Genomic DNA, 22,962 nt, shown 5'->3' on the forward strand with positions numbered 1-22,962 from the left:
ATGCTGCAAGTGTAAACCATAATTCTGGAAATTACAATTACTGCATACACTTTCATTTTTGCATTAAATTACATCCTATAGTGTCTTGCCTATTATTTCTTAATAGTAATATGAATAATCCTCTGGATGCAAAATATAGGTTTGCTAAGAATCATAGACATATGCTAAAGGTTTTCATTTGCATTAAAGTCAATTAATAGTTCGCTATACAAAAGCATGAAATTGTAGTTAAAGTGGCATATTTATTATGCTGTGAAAAACAAAACAAAACAGGGCAATATACACCACACATCAGCAGGCTCCACCGTGTAAAAAAAAGCGGTGGTAACCGTAAATCTGGCGTTCACACGGTTTACAATTACACACACCTTGATAAATTTACCATTTATTTTACACCGCTGTTTACACAGTTTTTTTTCTGCATTTTTATAAATATGCCCCTTAGTAACAAATATTAACTTTGCCCACCACTAACCTGACATTTTAACAGTTCGTTGTTAATAAATGTTTACTGAATTAGTATGTTCTGTACGATAACTCCGCTTTAAGCGTGGAGGTGCAGTGACTTTTAACCCTGTTATCTTGCAGTTCTTTTTTGCAGGTTTGATTCTAGTTGCATGTGTGTTTTCCCTGTGTTTGTGTTGGTTTCCTCACACTCCAAAAACATATAGGCAGGTTAATTGACTCCTCGTAAAATCGTCCCTAGTGTTTGTAAAGGTTGCATGTTCCGCACGAGCAGGGGCCTATAGGAATGATGTTTAATCTCTGTAAAAGCACTGTGGAATATGTTTGCACTATATAAATAAAGGATAATAATTATAGGGACTAGTAAAATCACAATAGAGGTTTTACAGAGAATCTAGACTGCAGCTACATTTTACAAATAAAAGTCAAAATATCAATAAATTGAAAAAAAGTGACATTAGCACTGGGTTCAACAAAAGAAAAGCAAATGCTGTGTATGTTTGCTGTGTATGTGCTAACTAGTGCTTAAAAGAATAGTTACTATCCCTAGTAGCCATGCAGTATTTGAAAGCCAGAACTGAAGTTGAGGAAAGGGCTTCAATAGAAGGATAATCGGTAAAAAAAATAAAAATCCTGCGTCAAAGCAAATCTTTTTGTAAACTGCATGCCCATTTAAACTAAATTGATAGTTTGCCCTTACTTCTTAGGTCTGCTGTATGTTGTATATGGAGGAAGTTGAACAAACCCAAGTATGCTAAAAAGAAAAATGGGTATTACAATATTTCTTCTGTGAAGTCCGTAACACTGATAAGAATAACTATTTTGCACCAAAATAGGGGAAAAGAAAATGGTAGAATTCTCTTTTATTATTATTATTCTGTTGCCTTTGTGAATTTGCTGTGCAGAATTTTTTTTCACAATTAAAAACAACTGAAGTTAGCATTGTCTCTTGAACATAATGCTTATGTGTTATGACCTTATGTTTGCTTTAGGTGATGAATATACGAAAGGTTTTAAACAGACTGGATAAGCCTCAAGGATTGTATCCTAACTATCTGAATCCCAGCAGTGGGCAATGGGGCCAACGTAAGTATTGAATTGTGCTCTTATGAAGAAGTAAATGATTACTGAGGTATTTTCATCAGTTCAATTTTTTACACGTCTTAACAATTTGCTAAATGTCAGGAAAGTGTTCCAACAAATTGGCACATTTATCTAATCCTTTGCCAGTTTGTCAGAATTGGTTAAACTGCATTTAGCATTTAAATCACCTTGGTGTCTACGGTGTCTTACAGTTCATGGAAAGCTGCAAACTATAATATCCTAGTTATCTTAGTAGAGAAGAAGAATGAGCACTACATTGATTTTAAGAAAAGAGGCTGCTCTGATGTTCTACTGCTTAGAAAAAATTTGAGAAAGGTTTCTAATTTTTTCCTAAGCAGAAGAACATCAGAGCAGCCTCTTTCTTTCCCCTGACAACCTCCTTGACTACTTGGTGGTTAGAATCCATACCTCCCAACTGTCCCGTTTTTAGAGGGACAGTCCCTCTTTTGACAGATCAACCCGCAATCCCCCTTTTGGACTGGAAAGTCCCGTTTTTCTCTGCACTGAACAGCCAGAAAAAGAAACAAAGTTCCTAACTTAATTGGCTTTTGGCAGAGAGCCCAGAACAGCCACAGCTGCATATAAGATACTTTTGTAACAATTACGAGATAAGCAAATAAGTAATTGTAACAATATAAGATAACAGGTCCCTTGGGAGAAGTTAGAATAAACAGTTTAAAAGGCAATTTACCTTCATTAGCAAAACTGTAAAACTGAAAAAAAACCACAGACATATGTTCAAACTTTCATAACCTGCCAAATTTTGTAAAATAAACGTGGTAATTAGGGGTTGAGACCACAAAAACGAGCATGCAGCAACTTTTTTGTTGCTCTTTATTTGCAAAATGTTGGGAGGTATGGTTAGAATGGTGGGAAAATGCCCAGCAGGTGGCCCTGTTGTAACAAAATTCATTCATATTAACAGGATGTATCAGTTTACTTATCCTTTAACTGTTTATATTTAGAAAGTTTCTTGTTTCAGTAAGGTGAATTTTATTCACGTTTTATTGGCAATAGTTACCCTATATTATTTGACCCATGTTTATCTCCCTGTGAGAAGTAAAACCATTGTATTCTACAGATCTTATCTTTTATCTGCTGTGTAAACATATCCCTTTATGCCCTTGATTCGCTGCCCCCATGGCTACAGAGTAGCTTATTTATATAAACTATAGCAGTGTTCTTTAGAAAAACCAGTGCAGGGTAATAATAGATTACATTCAGATAGGGAAGGATGGATAATGCTTAGGTGTTTAATGCTTTTGGTGTTACTGGTCTTTCTACAGACTCAAATGTATTATAGTTTCTATTGGTTCTGTTTAGGCCTATTTACTTTTCCTCGTACACTCTTGACTTTCTGATTGCAGCCTGGTTGCTGGAGTAATCACGACCTAGTAACCAGATACATTTAAAGATTCTATCAGCATAAATGCATTACATAAATGTAAATGATTCAAATAACACAAAAAATAAAAACAGAAGACCAGTTGCAAATCGTATTAGAGTACCGCCCATCTACATCAATTACATTTTAAATTATAAAAACTGTACGTTCAGTTTTTCAATTTTTTAATTCATTCCTTTGATACCACCCTAGACACACAATGCAATTTATGGAGGTTAAACATAATGCGTTAAAGTTGGAGTGTAGCAAAAAAAGAGTAGAGAGGGAATAGTCTGCTTTGCACTGAAGCTGAATGAAAATTCAATATTCTGCTGTGTTATAACAATAGGGAGCAAGTACAGAGATATAATTTCCTTTTTAAAAGCCAATAAACTGACTGGTTGGATGGACAGACTTAAGGGCTTGTGCAAGCAGACTGTAAGTATAACAAGCCACTTGCTTAGAAGTGCTGTGGGATGCATTATGTGAACTGATAAAATTGAGTTGTTAGCCATTGTTTTGTTTTTTTACATGGAAAAGCAAGCAAGTTCAGAGAGGAGACAATTCCAAACCTTGTCAGGGTGGGTATTACACAGTTTCAGTGCACAGGTTACCATGTGTACCCTTTCTATTACAGAAGCAGTTCACTAGGTAAAATATTTCTGCCACAGTTTGGGAGTTGATTCTGTGTTGGGCACTTCTGTATCACTGCACCTTGGGCTGGATTCAAAGAAAGCTGCAAAGTGCAGGCTGTGTGCTGTAACTGAGCACAGAGGGACAGGGCTTTGCATCCTTTATTTCTCTAGCACTTGCACCAGGGGATTTTGTAAATGACCACTGCAGTGCACTTTAAGTGTTATTATAAATATAGGTATGGCGATAAAAGACCATAGATATGGACTGAATGGTCCATAGCTTGTATCAGGAAGTGGTATTTTAGTGCATGTTCCAAATCAAAAGTGCTGATCCTTTTCTCTGTGTAATGGTGTGTCCTCTATCTGCATCCCCTGCGCTATGCATGTGTTTTTGTTTGTGTGTGTGTACATGGATGGTAAGTCCAGTAGTTAATATTAGGCCCTTTATGGCTTTGCAACAAAATGGTGCCAGATTAAATTTTCTATTCAATTGCTTGGCAAATCATATTTACCAGGTATGTTTCTATAAGATATATATCTCATTATTAGATCTGATTTATGTATATTCACTATATACAACTGAATTGGAGTAACACCCGGATCATTGCTGAAAAAAGGCCTGCAATGCCTGTGTTCTCCCAGTTAGCCAGTTCGGATTATAGGATAAAAGTAAAACATAACTTTTAATAAATTCTAAATAAAATCTAGTATCGTAAAGCACACACACACAGTGACAACACTACAAATGCTGTGCACTCTTCCTATATCGTGGAAGCAGTGTGGGACCGTGTCCCTAAAAAACACTTCATTAAAAACCTGTGGCAAAAGGTAGATTGGTGAGTACAAAGACCTAAAGCCAATGTATGCATATTCACCTTCAACCACCTTCTCTTGGCTCAATTTTATAGTTTCAAAGTAATTTAATGTCCTATGCCTTGCTATTGATTTAATTTGTACCTGTTAAGTAATTCAAATTAAATGTCTGCAAGTGATCGATTAGTCCAACACAAGCTGATTTTAATTGTTGTAGTGAAAGAAAAAGGATTGGTCAGTACTGTGAATATTGTGACAATCCATATGTCTGTGTTGCATATATATTTGTGCAATAGTACTGTCTAAATCCTAAACATGCACAAACAGCAGAGGTGAACTCTCTTGATCTGTGGATGTGGAGACAAGGAGTATAGCACCTTGGGCTATTATAGTTCTAAAATAAACGTATAAGGGATATTTTCTTCACACAATACACACTGCATAGTTATATCTTGTGCGTGTGTGTATATATGTATATGTGTGTGTATATGTATATGTATGTATATGTATATATATATATATATATATATATATATATATATATATATATATATATATATATATATATATATATATAATTAATCAAAAAAGTCTGTATGCACACTGGGATTTTAGAATAATAAAAGTTAAGTTTTTTTATTATTCTAAAACCCCCGTGTGCATCCAGACTTTTTTGATTCATTCTAAACAATCGGCAATTGGATAGCACCTGGGTCTATGCAAGATTTGCAGCGTGGGAGTGCTTGATCCACTATACCTTCTAAATTTTTATATATATATATATATATATATATATATATATATATATATATATATATATATATATAAAAATTTAGAAGGTATAGTGGATATATATATATATATATATATATATATATATATATATATATTGTAGTAGAAAACGGCACTCCATTTCTTATGTTAACCCAGGTGTACGGTAAAGGAATCCATAAACAAAAGAAGACCAGCAACACTGGGATTTTTCATGAATAGATAATTATTATATGTGTAACCGACATGACGTTTCGGTCCCAAATGGGACCTTTCTCAAGGCAAACATATCCACAATAGTACATAACTTATATACACCCCTCCACAATGTGCACAGGAAGTGACCTACTGCTAGGTCAAATTTAAAGTGAACAGTGCAATAAATATTGACTAAAACCTAGTCACTATAAATATAAGCATAATCGCCACAAATATCTAATAAAAATCCATGTGGTTAAGATTATAAAAATCCATGTGATTAAGATTATAAAAATCAGATGTGTATTTTATTAGTGTCTAGTGCTCACATAAAAGTTACTAAGTTAATAATTCAACAATTACGGGTCCCCAAAAAAATCTGTAATATATATATATATATATATATATATATATATATATATATATATATATATATATATATATATATATATATATATATATATATAGATGCAATCAGGAGCACTCACGGTTGTAGTGATCAAAGTATATCTTTTATTGGAGTGTTACAAACTACCCCACATCAACGCGTTTCGGTTCTCTCAGAACCGTCGTCAGGATGCACCCAGTGGTCGTCACATGATGTATAAATACAGACATCAACCAATCAGTGTAAGATATCAATTAAATATTCATGTCAGTGAACAAGCACCTCATTTAAATGTTAATCAAAATTCCAATACCCATTGAAAACATATAAATAAGTGATAAAATCGTATGTAAAATATAAAAGCGTGTTCCTAAAAATTGTCATAACAAAGTGAAGCCTGGTGTACCCACCAAACATAGTACATGCAAATATATATACTAAAAAACTTTTTAATAGGCTGGGTTGTTATGGATGCCATGGAGGAATAGCCACTATCTGGGATCAAAATTTACCAACAGGTGAGCACTTGGAAAAACAATAGTGTCGGTAAAAACTTTGTTACCAACAATGCTGCATGCGAAGCCCAGCCAACCTACCGATATCGATTCACCTTAGGGTATAGATCATCTCAAAAAACAAGTTATCAGTCAGGTTTGTTTTGTATCTATATTTCTGCTGCATGCATTATATAGGTGTGATGTAGGGGTATAGGTAATTTTTGGTTTTATCTTTTATGTGTTTATATACATAGTAAACAGCTAACGTGATTTATGTTAATGATAGTCACTGGGCATTGACGTGAATTATACGTCATTAAGGGTGTTGCTGTCTTTTCCCGCCATTTCATGTATTTAAAGCACGTATTTTGCCATATTCTGTACCTTGAGAAAGGCCTTGGAGGAGGCCGAAACGTTGGTCATATATATTTTTAAATAAATCAATTTTTTATTTTTTAAGTCCTGTGAGTGCGGCTCATCTTTTGTTCTCTATTTGGATTTTTCTGATTCTGCACCCAGGCATCTTTAACGCTGCTGTCGAGAGTGCCGGTATCTTATATATATATATTTATGGGGCCTCCCTATAACCCTCCAGAATATCATATTAACTTGTATAAGGCAATATTGAAGGTCCATATATCCCTGCAACAAAGTTATCTCAATGGTAAGAAGCAGTTAAATTGTAAATGGGCATTTAGGCCTCTGGGTGCCACACAGTCTAATTCGTATGTCCAAAATGTTTCCCTCTGTAACAATAAATGGTCGATATCGGTATATTTGGTATATGGTCTATAGGCATGCACTTAAAGGAAGAAATGGAATGTTTTGCCTGTAGCCAATGTTGGGCCACAGGTTGTTTTGATGTATCCTGTTTTGGTTCAGTCTGTGTATTCTTTTTAGGTTTGGGTTCCAAAGCAGCCCTGATGGAGGCCTGGTGCATACTGATATGCTCCTTTAGTTGTCTGCATGTTTTTCACAGTACAACAGTCCACACGGACATTTAATAATATACACAACATTCTTGGACGTGTAGGTTAATCTGTGTTTAACGTTATAGTCTTTCCCATTGTGTGGGTGAAAAAAGCTTTTACCAGTTATTAGAGTACTGCACATGCAATTGCCACACTTGAATACACCATTCTTAATTTCCATTCTGGATGATCCAGAGACATATTTGTGTACTGGATCTGTCTGTGTTAGTAGTTCCCTTAAATTTCTGTTCCGTTTATATCCAAAGGAAACGCCATCACTTACCAGTTTTGACAGATTGGATAAGTCCCAACAATCGGCCAGTTCTGTAAAACAGATTTTTTGATCAAAGGAGTATTTGGGCCATAAGTCGTCATATAAACAATCTCCCCGCTTTATTGCAATCCACTTTTTTCACGTTTTTATCCTGCTGCGTATGGCTGTGTAATATATATATATATATATATATATTAGTATAAAGAGGATCAGCACTCACTGTTGTTGAAGTGAAAAAAGTTGCTTTTATTTTTCAAACAGGTTTACATCTCAGTGGATTGAGATGTAAACCTGTTTGAAAAATGAAAGCAACTTTTTTCACTTCAACATCAGTGAGTGCTGATCCTCTTTATACTATACAAGCCATTGGAATCTCTTTGTTTTGAGTGCGGGAACTGTGGGACTATATATATATATATATATATATATATATATATATATATATATATATATATATATATATATATATATATATATATATATATATATATATATATAAGCTGTCTAATTGCTACATGCTTGAATTTTGACCCAGCACCCACAGTAACCTAAGACTGGATTGGATTGCGAGCATTTACCGGCTTGTAGCCAGCACTCTCGAGAAATGGTTTAAGTTGCCTAGGTGCAGTATCAAAATTTAAATATACCAAGCAAAAAACGGATCCGCACTCTCAGGTCTTTAAATAAAAAATAGAAAGTTTTATTGTAAGATGCAAGACTAACGTTTCAGCCTCCTCTGAGGCCTTTCTCAACGTGTCTGTTTATAAGAATGCCATGAATACAAGAATTTGGTGGGAAACTAGACAAATGGGAACTGACATATTGATAACATCACCGAAACTAAACTTCCATTTAAATATCATTAATGACATCTCAAGAAATGTATTAAAAGTGCATAGCACATATATAAATAGCATTTTGTTAATAATCTCTATATTTAAACAATATAACACTACAACTGTTAAAATTACCAAATAATGTAACACTGTTTCAATATACTACTTTTACTGTCACTTTTCACTTTATTGTCACAGTGTTAAACATTGTTGCAAAAAATGAGCACAGTAGACAGGCATGCTCTGAAGCTCTATCCATCATATATGTTGATTGATATAGCAAGAATAAAAAGAATAAAAACTACCACTCATTGTGCCATTTAATAGTTCTGAATCCGGGCCCTGCTAATATATAGGGAATAACTAATGTGGTTTTACCCCCCCTGTATGTCCCACGGCTATGTGTCTTATGCCTATGACCCGGTGAGGATGTAGCAGTGTCCATTATGTATCTCCAGCCCTTTCCACTGTGTGGATACAGTCGTCTGAGCCCATTACTACTTGTATGGATACTTGGGGGCCACAAAGCTGTCGTGCGTAAAAGATAAACGATGTGCCATATATATGTAACCAATAATAATCTACCCTTTACATTCGAATATTCACTGCAGCGGATTCATCTCAAAGATTCGCTAAATCGCTGTGTCTCACTAATGTGGGTGTCGGTGTGAATTCTTAATTACTCATTTATATAATTTAACCCTTTGTGAATCTCCTTAAATTTAAATGTTATTGTGATTTTGATATACCTCTAGTGTCTACAGAACCCATATCAAAGTTATATATAAGTGTAACTCCACCCCATAAAGAATAATAAAAAAAGCATATACAATATCGAATTCGAAGGATCCTTGAGAAAGGTCCCAGCGTGGACCGAAACGTTGGATATGCATTGTGAATAAAATACATCACTTTTCTTCACTAAGAACATTGGAGTGCGGGTCCATTTATTATTACATATGCAAAAATTTGACCAACGCACCCATCATCCAAGAAATCCGGTAGGAGTGCGCTCACCGCAATTGACTTTATATATATATATATATATATATATATATATATATATATATATATATATATATATATATATATATATATATATATATATATATATATATATATATACTGTTATTTGTATATACATCACCCTATATTTTTACAATATGTTAGCTGTACTTACTTATGCTCTATAAATCTAAAGACGTGTGCAGATCTAATATACTAACCGATTGATTGACTCATGGGCCAAACAGAGGGTTTGGGGCCATGCAATATAATTTTCCATACCTCCCAACTGTCCCATTTTCTGAAGGACAGTCTCAATTCTGACAGCTCAGTCCACTGTTGCAGTTTCTTACTGGAATGTCCCGCATTTCCATTTGATCTACTGCACTGACACCAGAAACTTAGTTTCTGAAACTAAACTAAATAAGAGGCTTTAAACAGAGAGCCCAGAATAATCAGCACCTGCACTTGGATACAATTTTAACTAGTAAGATAAGCAGGTCTGGGGGTTTTTTAGGAGAACTGTGACTTAAAGGGCAATTTCACCTTCATTAGCAAACCTGTAATAACGCATAAAACATGGCCCTAAAAATCAAAAAATATTGACATACTACACGGGGCAGAACTTTTTGTCCCTCTTTCCAATTTTCATATGTTGAAAGGTATGGTATATCTGTCTTCTTTTTTTCCAATCCTTTTTGCAGAGCCCATAGAAGAGGTCTCAACATGCCACAAGATGGTGGCTGCCAAATTTTTTAAAATTTAGACAGGTATACGGTTTTGGTTTTTATTTATGACCATTTTTATTTATGACAATTCTGAAAAACAACCTCAAAACTTTCACTTTGAAACTTTTTATCTCCCACATATCATTAGGTACCAAGAAAAAATATTAATATATATAAATAAATATAAATAAATATGAATGCTGGAGATCCACTGAACAGTTTGATGCCAAATGTGCATAGGATCATCTAGAGAACCATGAATCAGAATGGCAGTTTGAATAGTTAAATAAATAAATAATTTTATGGTCAAAACAAGCAAACTCACCTAAGCAGAAATGAAAATGCAAAATATGCAACAAAATTGCCAAAAACTGAATATAATTATGATATTGGGGGTGCAGGAAATATGCTGCTAAGAGCAATCGTGGGGGCATAAAACCTGCTCCTTGCCTAGAATTTCTGTAGAATGTATGGAGGGTCAAACGCCTCTTCTTCATTGTAAACATTCCCATCTTGGCCAGCTCTTGCACTTTATCCACTTCTTCTTTTAACTTTCTCACTTTCATTAATATCATTTTTAAGCATTGGAGAACTTAAAGGAGAAGGAATGGCTTGGTGCACTTGGGGGTGCCAAATGTTAGGCACCCCAAGTGATCAGGTTGACTTACCTGAAACCCTGGGCCGGTGCTCCTATCAGCAGAAAACTGCACCGGCCCGGGGTTATACCAGTGAGCACTACGGAGTGATCTTCTTCTGTCTTCCTCCTTTATTGCAATGCTGCGCATGCGCATAAGAACGAAAAGCCGAACTTTAACTAAAGTCAGGCTATTTCATTCAACTGCGCATGCGTTTGCCCTGGGAAATTTGAAGAAAGATGAAGACTGAAGTGGATCGCTCTGTGGTGCCTAACATTTGGCATCCCCAAGTGCACCAAGTCTTTCATTCTCCTTTAAGTAGACTGAATATTCTATTTCCATGGCTTTCTAAAGGAAAAGAACTTCCCTCTTCTGCCATGAATCTATACCCCATTTAATACAGATTAGCTGGCCCTTCCTGCTGCTGTCTAGCATTGCTTGCTATTGCCAAGTTTATTACCCACTTTTAGATCCTTCTCCATGAAGGATTCACATTATTATTATTATTAAGTGCTATATTCTGTGTCAATCACTGTTTAAGGTGAGATATGGGCACATTTACAGAGTGAGTCCAATAACTCAGACTCCTCTGTTGTATATATTGGGGAAAATACAGTAGTTGATCAAGCACTTTTCCTTTTTCAGAGTTCCCCGTAACAAAGATATCTCCATCCCTTAATACAGCCACACTTTCAGTCCAACTCGATGCTGAGTAACTCTAGAGCTACTGCCGCCTTCCAAGGGTCCCACAGTTGCCAGTTTCAGTAGGCACACCATACTCAAACCTAAAAATGTACATGTAGACCTCATTTTAAACCTGAGAATTGAAAATTACACAGTTCTGATACTGGAAACTTTCAGTGTGATTGCATACTATTGAAGTGCAGTTATGCACATTTTGTGGCATCAGGTGCAGTTGCATTTTTCCCCTTCGCAATCACAATGCTGCATCTGGAATTATGGGGGAAATCTCTGCAAACTGCTCTTGAGCTTGTAAATCTTTTCGGTTTCTCTGTCACGTGTACTGCAAGCAATACAGCAAAAAAGTAACTGTTTACAATCTCTGCTTTATTGGTATCTTTTGCGCATTGTCACTGCTGTCATGCAGTACTTTTGTTTCTTTGTGTGACTTGATTGTAAACTGGCACTGTGGATCACATGTTCAAGGATGTAAATGAGCAGCTGTTGATAAGGAGATTGAAAATGATTTCTGCATGTGAAGCTATTGTTTATGTTGATATAATATGTTTGAAATAACCCTGATTCAAAGTAAAATCTGAACGAATGCTATCAAATTTGAATGTGTCAAATACAAATTCATAGCAAAAAATCCTATGTGTATTGAATATACTTTATTCATGTTATTGGTTAATTCTGCTTTTTTCAGATCACGTTTCCGTTGGAGGATTAGGAGACAGCTTTTATGAATATTTGCTGAAGGCATGGCTTATGTCAGACAAAACAGATGAAGAAGCCAAAAAGATGTATTATGAAGCTGTTCAGGTAAATAACATCAATTTCTAAAAAAGTTAAAATCTTAATTTTCATATATTATTTCCTTATTATTAGAGTTATAGAAAAGGGAAAAACAATATCAATACAATTTCAAATAAAAATATTTGAACAACATATAATATACATTTGCATTATCTTTCATGACCTTGGGGTTTTTCTATATATGCTTTGAAGTATTTTCCCAAAAGGAATACAATATGCTTTTTAAAATATAGCTGTTTTAATAAGTAAATAACAAATATCACCCCTGTTATCTGCCAAACCATTAGACCTATGGTATACATTGTAACTTGACTCTTGCATTTCTCTCTGGGAGAAATGCAGGGAGCACAATGTTTCATCACCAACATCCATTACAATCCACGTTCTGCCAAATGTGGAAGTTAACCCTAGACCTTGGGTTTCTTATTCAACTGAATCAGAAGTGGCTGCCAACAAAGACATTTTCTTTTCTCTTTTTAAATGGGGGAGTGGACAAAGACCAACATAAAAAAGCACTCAAACCATCTTTATAGATATCAAAGTTCCACGGTGGTATGTTTATTGCTAACAAAGATATTAATAGACCATTCCCATCAAATAGCAAAAACACTGATTAATACATATATTAAGAAGCAAATAAAAATGAGGAAGAAAATAGTGCCCATTATTGTAGATAGAACAGACCATATGCATAATATTTGATTTAGTTTATTCTCTATTATAGCTTAATTTTTTTACTTTCTTTATTGACCTTGCTGTATATGATAGACATGTTGGCAGTTCCAGCTGATTGAATGCCTTAATGCACTTTTTTTTTACAACCTCCACTTTGCTTTGCGTTGGGACGTCTTTCCATGTTTACAGGGTAAATATATTGACAAGTATATTTGTTAAAGGTGTTCTATCATGATTTTCATAATTTTAATTACTAAATTACACTGTGTACATTGCACATTACTCACTCTACCATTTAAAATGTTATTCTTGAACCAAATTTTTTTTTTAGTTGCAAAATAGGTATGTAGGCAGCCATCTCAGGACATTTTGCCTGGTTGTGTGCTTTCAGAAAGAGCCAGAACTTCACTATGGAACTAGTTTTTCAGACAGGTTATTGTTAGTGATGAGCAAAAATTTTCACATAGTTTTGACGCAGATAAACTCAAATGGGTGAAAAAAAAATAGATGCATGTCAAAAAAATGTTGTCGCCCATAAACTTCAATGCTTTTGGTGAATTTTTAGCGTAACTAAACTGGTCAGATTCCACCGTAAATAATAATAAATAAATAATAAAGAATGATGCCCAATTGCAAATGGTCTCAAAATATAACTTATAACTTATTCTACTTTCTTTTTCTATACTGTGTGCTGTAGCTGGGATAATGCAGGATTGTGCACAATCTGCTATATGTATGCAGATTTTGAACAAGAGTTCTCTGTGTTGGATGTGTGCGAGTAAGATAGAAGTTCTAGATGGGGCTGATATTTCTAACATCTCTGAAACCACCTCTCTAGTAGTTTTGGGGGGGGGAATCAGGGTTCAGCAAGTTGTTGATCGGGTGGATAAAATATTGGTTGGGGCTAGGCATGACCCAGTTGTCTTAATAATTATTGGTACTAATGACAAAATTAATGGTAGATAGAGGCCCTTAAAGAGTACAGGGATCTAGGATCTAAGCTTTTGAAATGTTTTCAGATATTTTGCCTGTGCCCTTTACAGCTTTAGGAAGACAGTGGGAACTTAGGGGTCTAAAAGCATGGCTAACGTCTTTGAGTATGAAAAAAGGGTTTGGTGTCCTGGAGCACTGGGCTGATTTTTTCTTGGATTACAATGTGTATAGCTCTTGACAGATTGCAACTCAATAGAAGTGACTCCACTGTGCTAAAGCCTTGAGGCTGAAGGGGTGTTTGAACTAGGTAAGGACGGGGGAAGTCTTTTGCCCCATTATTCTCATTAGTGCAATTCAGACACAAAACTGAGCTGACATACTTACTAGCCATAGGGCGAGGCTGTGACCACAAAATACATATAGACAATTACAAGAGTCCTCGGCACTCAACCCATTATCAATCAATAATCACCACTAGTTTTTAAAACCATTAGGCGGGGGTGCAGCGAGGCTGTGACAGTATTTTGTGGTCACAGCCTCGCTGAATATATGAAGAATATATCCACATAAAAATCCACATAGTATTGCCACCTGTTCGGATTGCGGCGGTTTTGGCTGTCCGGTTGAAAAGTTCCGGAAAAATCTGGACAGGACATTGTAGTGAAGGACATGGCGATTAGCCAGTCGCTGATTGCCACGTCATCAGTCCCATTCCCTGACATCACTGGCCTGTCCGTTTTCGCCAGGAAAAAAGGTGGCAACCCTATATCCACAAGCAAAATTAGGGAAATAAGCTACTTCATACAGGTCCCTGACTGGACATGCTTTTTTTGTCTACTACTGGCTAGGCTCTAGAACCCTTTCCTTAAAGGGAACCTCTCATCTGAAAAAATTATTCCAAATACTATTTTATCACATTAGTCAAGCAAAATAAACTTAAACTATATAAATTATTTGATCATTCGGTCTGGCAATTCATAATTGTAGCAAGCAGGCAGGAGCCATTTTGTGGACACTGTTATTAAGGCAAGTTTTGCATCATATAAAAACTTGTTTGTGCATCAGAATGAGGACCTGATGTCCATCCCCATGCCCTGGCAACACAATGAAATGGTAAAGAGAGAGGTGGAATGTGGGGAGAGCAGTGACATCTAGGAAGTGCTGAATGGAAAGTGAAAGTAGATGCCTGCCCCGCCCCTATGCCTAAAGCTGGCCATAGAGGCAACAATCAAATCGTGCGATTTTCGGACCATGTGTGGAGATTACCGACATTTTTCGTCCAGCGGAGATCGGTCGTTTGGTCGATCGGACAGGTTAGAAAATTTCTGTCGGCTGCAGAAAATTTCTGTCGGCTGCAGGTAATATCTCTGCGTGTATAGCTGATCGTACGATTTTCAGTGGGAGACTGTCACTAGCTTTGTCTATCGTACAATTGCTGTCAGGGGCAGAACATCGGCTGATCTGTTCTTTAACTACTTTATTTGGTCGGAATGGTAAGACTTTGATCTGAATGGTTAGTGGCAGGTCGGGAGATGGGAAAGTCCGATCGTACAATGATTCGTATGATCGGATCTTTGCGTCTATTGCCAGCTTAAGGCATAGAAGAGGGGCAGGCAATGTTTGATTGACAGCTGAAATTTTTGAAACGAGTTTTCAACAGCTATGAATGCTTGAATAAAAAAATTATTTTGATTCCATGTTTGATTTGAAAATGACTTTTATTATACAGCTTTTTATGTCAGGGTTACAGGTCCTCTTTAATTTAAGATCTAATATTTCAACTTGTGCATTAATAGGGTCTTCTGGGAGAGGGAGAGCCCTCTATCTGGCAAGTTAAAAGGAAAAACAAATCTAGTATACATACAGTACAGTATAGTTTTACATTATATTTGTACTTATAGATGGAATCTGTGTAAAACAAACCACAATATGTGTCCAGGTTCATCAGCAGTAATAGTATGGTTTATGTCTAAAGGTTTGGTACATTTGCAGTATAGTGAGCAGAGTCTAGTCTACATCAAGAAGTGCTTACAAGTATACATCTCAGTTCATGTTCAGTTATGTGATAAAAGCAGAATTTTTTGTATTCATTTCCTGTCAACAATCAGCCTATGCTTGCAAGGGTAGACCGTTTCAGAACAGTACATGCTGACAATGGGACAAAGTGACAAAAATTGAAAGCATAACCTTGACTGTGTGTAACTTGTTCTTGCTGATAGCATTGTTGAATTTACGTGAATACCCAAAATGTTTTGATCTTGATTCAATCTCATATTTAATTGTGGTATGCTTGAACAAGTTATTACTGCCTATATTCAAAGTATGTGGAAAAAATGCATCATATTCTGTACTGCATATGCCATTTGTCATCAAATGACTCAGATACCCACTGTAAGAATGAACTGTTAATTATAGGATACGGAGATTCTTGAAATGAGGGAACGGCAATTGGAATAACTTCATGTCATATGCTCTCAGTGCATGTTATGTTAGTTGATGCCTTTTTTCCATATTTCAATATTTTAATTAATGATTTTATATTATATATTAAGCCTGCTATTAGGTTGTCTCGTACTTGCCACAAGAATCATGCCCTGTACATTTATAGGCTAAATGTTCTTTTAAGACTTTTTTTTTGCTTGTACTGTGAAAGATGCACGCTTTTAAGATCACAGGGCATTTCAAATGGTGCTCGGGAAGCAGAAGGATGCTTTGAACAAAATTATTACAGACTTTCAATAGCTTTGTATATTTGTTGCTGTTTTACCATGATTGAGTGTAAACCTGCCTACTACTCTATCTGTAATGCTGTGTCTTTTAGGTGTCGAGCACCATTCTATAAAAAAATATAAACATTTTCTTGAAGAACAAATCCTAAACTTGATTATTTTAGAAATGGTACCAAATTAGTAGCTGATATTTAGAAAACATATGTTTTTCCATAAGACAAAGCTCATAATAGAAGAAGACTTTTTGATTTACAAGTCGCCCCCCTCCTTACTTCAGCCACAGCAGCGGCCGGCTCCTGTGTTACAGACACTGCCCAATGCATGGCTGCACTGAAATCGACCAGTCAATGATGTCACATATGTTGTCCACTACCATGGATAAGGCAGGAGGGGGAGTCTTGAGCACAGAGATTATAAACATATAAGTCAGGACTCAAAGTGTGTCCTGATGCTGCTAATGGGGGGTCCTCTTTAGGGTTGTCACCTTTATTGGTAAACATTACAAGCCTCCGCTTATGGCAGTGGTTGTTGATGTGGGGGCAGTCAGTGACTACTGGGGATGGATTGGAGAAGTTGTGTGTGATAGGGATATGTGTAAATGTTTGGTTCTGTGTATAATTAAGGGGTTAATACAGGATTTTATTTTTTGTTATTAATTCCAGTCACTAAGTGACAGTGTATAGCAGATTTGTAATGCTGGCCCTAGCCTTAGACTTTATCAGCTAGTCTAGTCCCTTGATTACAATCTGATGGCCTCCTACAATGTATCAGTTATCAATCCATTTTTTGGGTTGCAAAGCTGATTTCCAAATTAATGTTATTAATCAAGGTGCATTAGCCCAGAGTTGCATTAGCCAATTGAAACATACAGTACTAAAAGTGGATTTGAGCTTTTTTTTTATCTAAAATGGATTTCTCAAAGGTGGCTGTTTTGTTTTATATTTATACAATATAGGAACTAGAATCTGACAACACTGGACTATTGATTATGATTAGATATCTTCTGTTTTTACTGTTTAGCACAATTTTTTATGCGCAGATATAACTTGTTCAATGCTTTAGTGACCACTGAGTGTCATTAGGGTACTTTTTACTTGATCTACTTGATCTCTCATTACCATTTATGACATGCATTTCAAAATTAGCTGAATTTGTCTGAAATGTTATACAGGTATAGGACCTATTACTGATTTTTTCCATAATTTCCGTACCTTAAGTCTACTAAAAAATCATTTAAACCCAAAAAGAATGTTTTGCTTCTAATACAGATTAATTTTATCTTAGTTGGGATCAAGTACAAGGTAATGTTTTATTATTACAGAAAAAATTAAAATGTTTTTTAAAAATTTGAATACTTCATTAAAATGGAGATGGCCTTCCTGTATAACAGGTTTCCTGATAATGGATCCCATGCATGTAGTTTTACTACATGACCTTGACTTATTTAAATTTAAGTCCTCAGAGTGCGGATCTTTCTAAACGGATGGCATATATATATATATATATATATATATATATATATATATATATATATATATATATATATATATATATATATCCTACAATTAGTGTCTTTTGAATTGTGCCAGTGAAAGTAAGCCCTTGATAGTTACATAGCAGATGAGGAAAGGCTGAGAATAGAAACACATCCATCAAGTTCTATGCTTCAAGTTAAACCCACTTACCTTCTAGTTGATCCAAAAGAAGTGAAGCCTGTCTAATTTGTTTTAGTGGGGAAAAAATTCTTTCTGACTACAAGAAGGCAGACTAGTCCCTGGATCAAGTGTGTAAGGAGTTTATTTCAGTAAGCTTGTATTTTTCCCACTTGTTAAAGAGGCATCCACCCCTTTATTGAATTAAGCTAAGTAAAGTATCTGCAAGTTCAAACACTTTGGGGAGAGAATTCAGCAACTTTACTTCTCGCTATAAAAGACACCCTTTTCACTTCTTAGGAGACCCTCTTTTTTTTTCTCAAGGTAAGCTCCTGCATCTTATGGAAGAATCTACTAGTAAAAGCTTCAGGGAGTTAATGTATAAATATAAAAGAAAACCATACAATAGTTATCATATCCCCTTTAGCTCCTCTCTAGTTCCCACTTGAACAGCCTTTCTTCATAATTGGGATTCTCTGTACCTTTTATAAATAACGTCCCAAAAATGCACTGCCTATTCTATAGGCCTTACCAGTGCTTTATAAAGGGGCATTACACATTCTTGTGCTAATATAGGACAATAACATGCTTGCCCTTCCTGCTGTTGACTGGCATTGCTTGTGTATCTAAATTTACAATAAACAAATACCTGTTGTTGATGCTCCATCAAGGGTATACGTAATTTAGCCCCATAGTGGATATAAATAGACTTCAGATGTTTAAATGCCAGTAAGCATAACATTGTATTTATCATCATTAAATCTCATTTGCCAGATTCCCAGTTTATCAAGATCCCCCTGCAAGAATGACGCATCCTGGGTGTATTTAATTATCCTATATAGTAATGTGTCCTTAGCAAACACAGATATGTCTTTCAGTGCTCTCTTTCCAGTCAGTAATAAGGTCTAACCTAGGATTCATATCACATGACCGCATAGAAATCAGTGCATTCTGCATCAAACCTGATTCATATTCAATCATGCATCATCAGATTTTCTGAGACTTTCTGCTACTGTTTCCTTCACCCCCTAAGCTTAGTGATTGTGGTGTTTTTATTTTTAGTGGTGGGGATTTTAGTTCAAATTAGTTTTGTTTTCAGTTAACAAATGCCATTGACATTTTACAGCCAGAAAGAATGTATTTGCAGTGATGGATGCCTCCTGTTTCAAATACAATTAAAAAACATTTTGCAAGAAAGACAGCAAAAAGTGCAAAGCTATTGGTTTTGTTGCCTAATTGAGTGTGTGATTGGTTTAAAACTAAGTAGGCCAGTATATCGCTCATGCATGCTACGTATTGCTCATCCATCCATTTAAAAGAGGTTGTTTTTTTTTCAGCTCACACACCCCCATCTTTGGGAAGTGAATGAATTCTATACACAAAAGATAAATTGCACACATTATCCTGCAGAGCAGTGTGCTTATATCTTGTTTTCCCAGACATTGTATGTGTTCATTAAGCAGTCATCGTTTCTGGCAGTAAATTCTTAACTTAATGACAAGTCTGTGTTCACATTCTCAAATGAAACCCAAAAATGGGTTGGGGGGGGGGTCTTAGGAGGTAACAGTATTATGTGAAGACATTTTTATGTTCAATAGGGTGTACAAATAATTTTATTCTAACTTTCAGTATTGTTATAAATCATGAATCATTGGACAGATACGCCTTTCTCCAGGTTAGAATCAGGAATCTGAGAGGGATGGATACTGTTCAAAAACCATTTACATCCATGTAAAATATATAGTACTTATAATTGCTTAGAAACACAGTTATAGAGTTATGATGTCTCTTAATGCCCTGTCATATTGTTTAAATGGATTGCAAAAGAAAAAGCTACCAGCTTTATAAAAGAAGCACGATGTGATAGATTTATAGTGGTTAATAGCTTCTTTCATGAGAAATTAGGCACTTTTTTTTATTACCAATTAGGTTGTAAATAATAATGGTGTTTAGTTTTCAAAGTATAAAAATAAGGAAAGGAAGTAATTAAATAAGTATAACATAAATATCCAGAAAATATTGTGATTTCTGCTTGGTCTGTTTGGTCTCACGCCTTCTAATAATTCCCTTGCTGTATTTTGTTCATTGACCTTAAATAGTTTTGGAGGTAATATAAAATAGAAAAAGTTCCTTTCTTTAACATATTTTTAGAAATGCTCTTTTTAGTATGAACCCTATTACTGACTTTTACCTGACTTTGATTACCTTATCCCCCAAAGGCAGTGGAGACTCATTTGATTCGCAAATCCAGCAGTGGCCTAACCTACATTGCTGAATGGAAAGGAGGCTTGCTAGAGCACAAAATGGGGCACCTTACTTGCTTTGCTGGTGGCATGTTTGCACTTGGAGCTGATGGAGCGCCTGAAGATAAAACTGGCCATCAGATAGAGCTTGCTGCTGAAATTGCACGTACCTGCCATGAATCCTATGATCGCACAAGTAAGCATTTCATTATTAATTAAATGCGACCAGGGGCGATCCTGGCCCCTCCGCTGCCTGAGGCAGCAGCAGTTGCTGCTGCCCCCCCCCCCGGCAATTCGCTCTTAAAGTACCAGGAGCAGCATTTTTGCTGCCCCTGTTACCTAGTGGGGCGCTGCCGCCTGAGGCGACAGCCTCAACTCGCCTCATTGGCCAAGCACCCCTGAATGCGACAGCTTGATACATATTACTGGAGACTGAGCCACAACCTGGATGCGTGATTGAGTGTCAGTGTGAGAGAGGGGGTGTAAACTGGTTCTGCATTTCCTGTGCATGAGCTCAGTCTGCACATTTGTGTCTGTCTGTGAGAGACTAAGGGTGCGCATGGGTGTGATTTTGTTGACACCTTGGGGCAGATTTATCAAGGGTCGAATAGTAAATTCGAATTAAGAATGTTCGAATGTGAGATTTATCACCGTGGAAACAGTCCTAATTTGAATATTCACCATCTAAAACCTGCCCAGTTCATGTACAAGTCAATGGCAGAGGTCCGTTGAGCCATTTGGAGATGTTAATAGCCTTCCTCACATTCAAGTTGTTTTTCAGAAGAAAAACTTTATTCGTACGATTTGAATACTAATCAATTACGATTCAAATTTTTGGGTCAGAACCATTCAATCGAATATTAGACATTCAAATTTTTTACTAAATAATCTCCCCGTCAAATTGTGAGTATATTCCAATTAAAAAAATTAACATGAATTCGAAATCCGACCTTTGAAAAATGGGCCTCTTAGTGGTAGTATGTGCATCGCTAGCTGCTGTACCAAGGTAACAAACAAATCACAGAGTGAGATCCTCTGTATCTTTTCTGTTATTGTTTGAATATTGTTTTTTGGTCTGTATGCCTAAAAATGTATGCATCAGTGATAAAGAAAACACAAAATGCATAAAACACCACACAAAAAAAGCCCTAGCATTTCAAAGAACTTATTGCCGAAGTCCTAAATCAACAGTGTGAGGCCAGGCAGAATAGTATATAGTATCAAATCCGGGAGTACTGGAGTTCCAGCAGGACCGCACAAAAAAGATCAGAGCAAATCGTGTGGAAGGAAGTGCCTTGGGTTGCCATGGTGACCCGAGTAGGAAAGTCTCCACTCGCAAGTTAAAGTGGTGCAAGGGTCTTAACATAGACCCCCAAAGGCATGTTTTCTTGCAAAATGCTGCACTCTGCAATGCCAGGCATCAGTATGGGTGCTGTGGTAAATATTAGTAAGGAGACCTGTGTCCCCATGTACAAGGGCCACACAGCATCAGCGCTAGGTATTCATAGGTGCTGTAATATATAATGATAAGGAGATCCTTACTTATCCCCATACTTATAGTCAATAAGGCAATAGCATCCAAAAGTAAGGAACCTGGAACACCCATGATTCCACAAGTCCCACAAGATGTATAAGGGACCACAATATATCACAATGTAAGAAGTTGTAGGAGGGTGGCACCCCAAAGACCCAAAGGAGAACTGCATCCCTGAGTTTAGAAAGATGTCCCAGTGGGGGATTAGATAAGGTAGAAGAAAGAATTTCACTAGCACTCAAAGGCAGGTGCAAGCAGGGATATACCTTTGTGTTTTATTAGCAGAAAAGGCGCAACGTTTTGGGGATATACCCCTTTGTCAAGCTTAACAAAGGGGTATATGCCCGAAACGTTGCACCTTTTCTGCTAATAAAACGCAGTTTGGGACGGTGCCGATCCCTCCTTTACCATGCACCAGGCATCTAGGATTGAAGACCAGGGTGTGCGAGCGGTGCCTTGCTTCCAGGATTTGATAAGGTACAACTATAAAAAGAACTCCAGATATAGTAGGAACTAGCACCCTTCAATAAGCTGGCCACCACTTAGGGTAAGGGTACACGAGCAGAATCTGAGAAATTAGTCGCCCTGATGACAAATCTCTTCTTCTTCGGGGCGACAATCTCCCCAAACTGCCTTCCCGCCGGCTATAATGAAAAATCGCCAGCTGGATGGCACTCGTGGCACTTCGTTTTCCGAAGTCGCCCGAAGTTTCCTCATGAGGCAACTTCGGGCAAGAAAGTGCCGCGAGTGCCATCCCGCTGGTGATTTTTCATTACAGCCATCGAGAAAGTAGGGGAAAGCAGTTCGGGGAGATTGTCGCCCCGAAGAAGAGGCGATTTGTCGCCGGGGCGACTAATTTCCCCGAATCTGCCCATGTGCCCTTAACCTTAGAATAATATATAACAAAGACCACAATTAGATAAAGAAACTCAATGGTAACATTTACAGTTTGTAGCCTATGAATCCAGCACAACACATTTCTTATTATTTATTGG

General features: G+C 36.5%; 1 protein-coding gene across 1 annotated transcript in view; it reads left to right on the forward strand.

Moving 5' to 3' along the window:
• LOC108716798 (mannosyl-oligosaccharide 1,2-alpha-mannosidase IA) overlaps positions 1-22,962 on the forward strand; it is a 153,364-nt gene that overhangs the window by 121,548 nt on the left and 8,854 nt on the right. The window contains exons 7-9 of the mRNA XM_018263255.2: positions 1,458-1,551; positions 12,092-12,207; positions 20,410-20,629. Of these exons, the coding sequence (XP_018118744.1) occupies positions 1,458-1,551; positions 12,092-12,207; positions 20,410-20,629 (430 nt within the window). The remainder of the gene's footprint in view (positions 1-1,457; positions 1,552-12,091; positions 12,208-20,409; positions 20,630-22,962) is intronic.

Source organism: Xenopus laevis, chromosome 5L (assembly GCF_017654675.1).
Source record: "Xenopus laevis strain J_2021 chromosome 5L, Xenopus_laevis_v10.1, whole genome shotgun sequence".
NCBI classification, from domain to species: Eukaryota; Metazoa; Chordata; class Amphibia; order Anura; family Pipidae; genus Xenopus; species Xenopus laevis.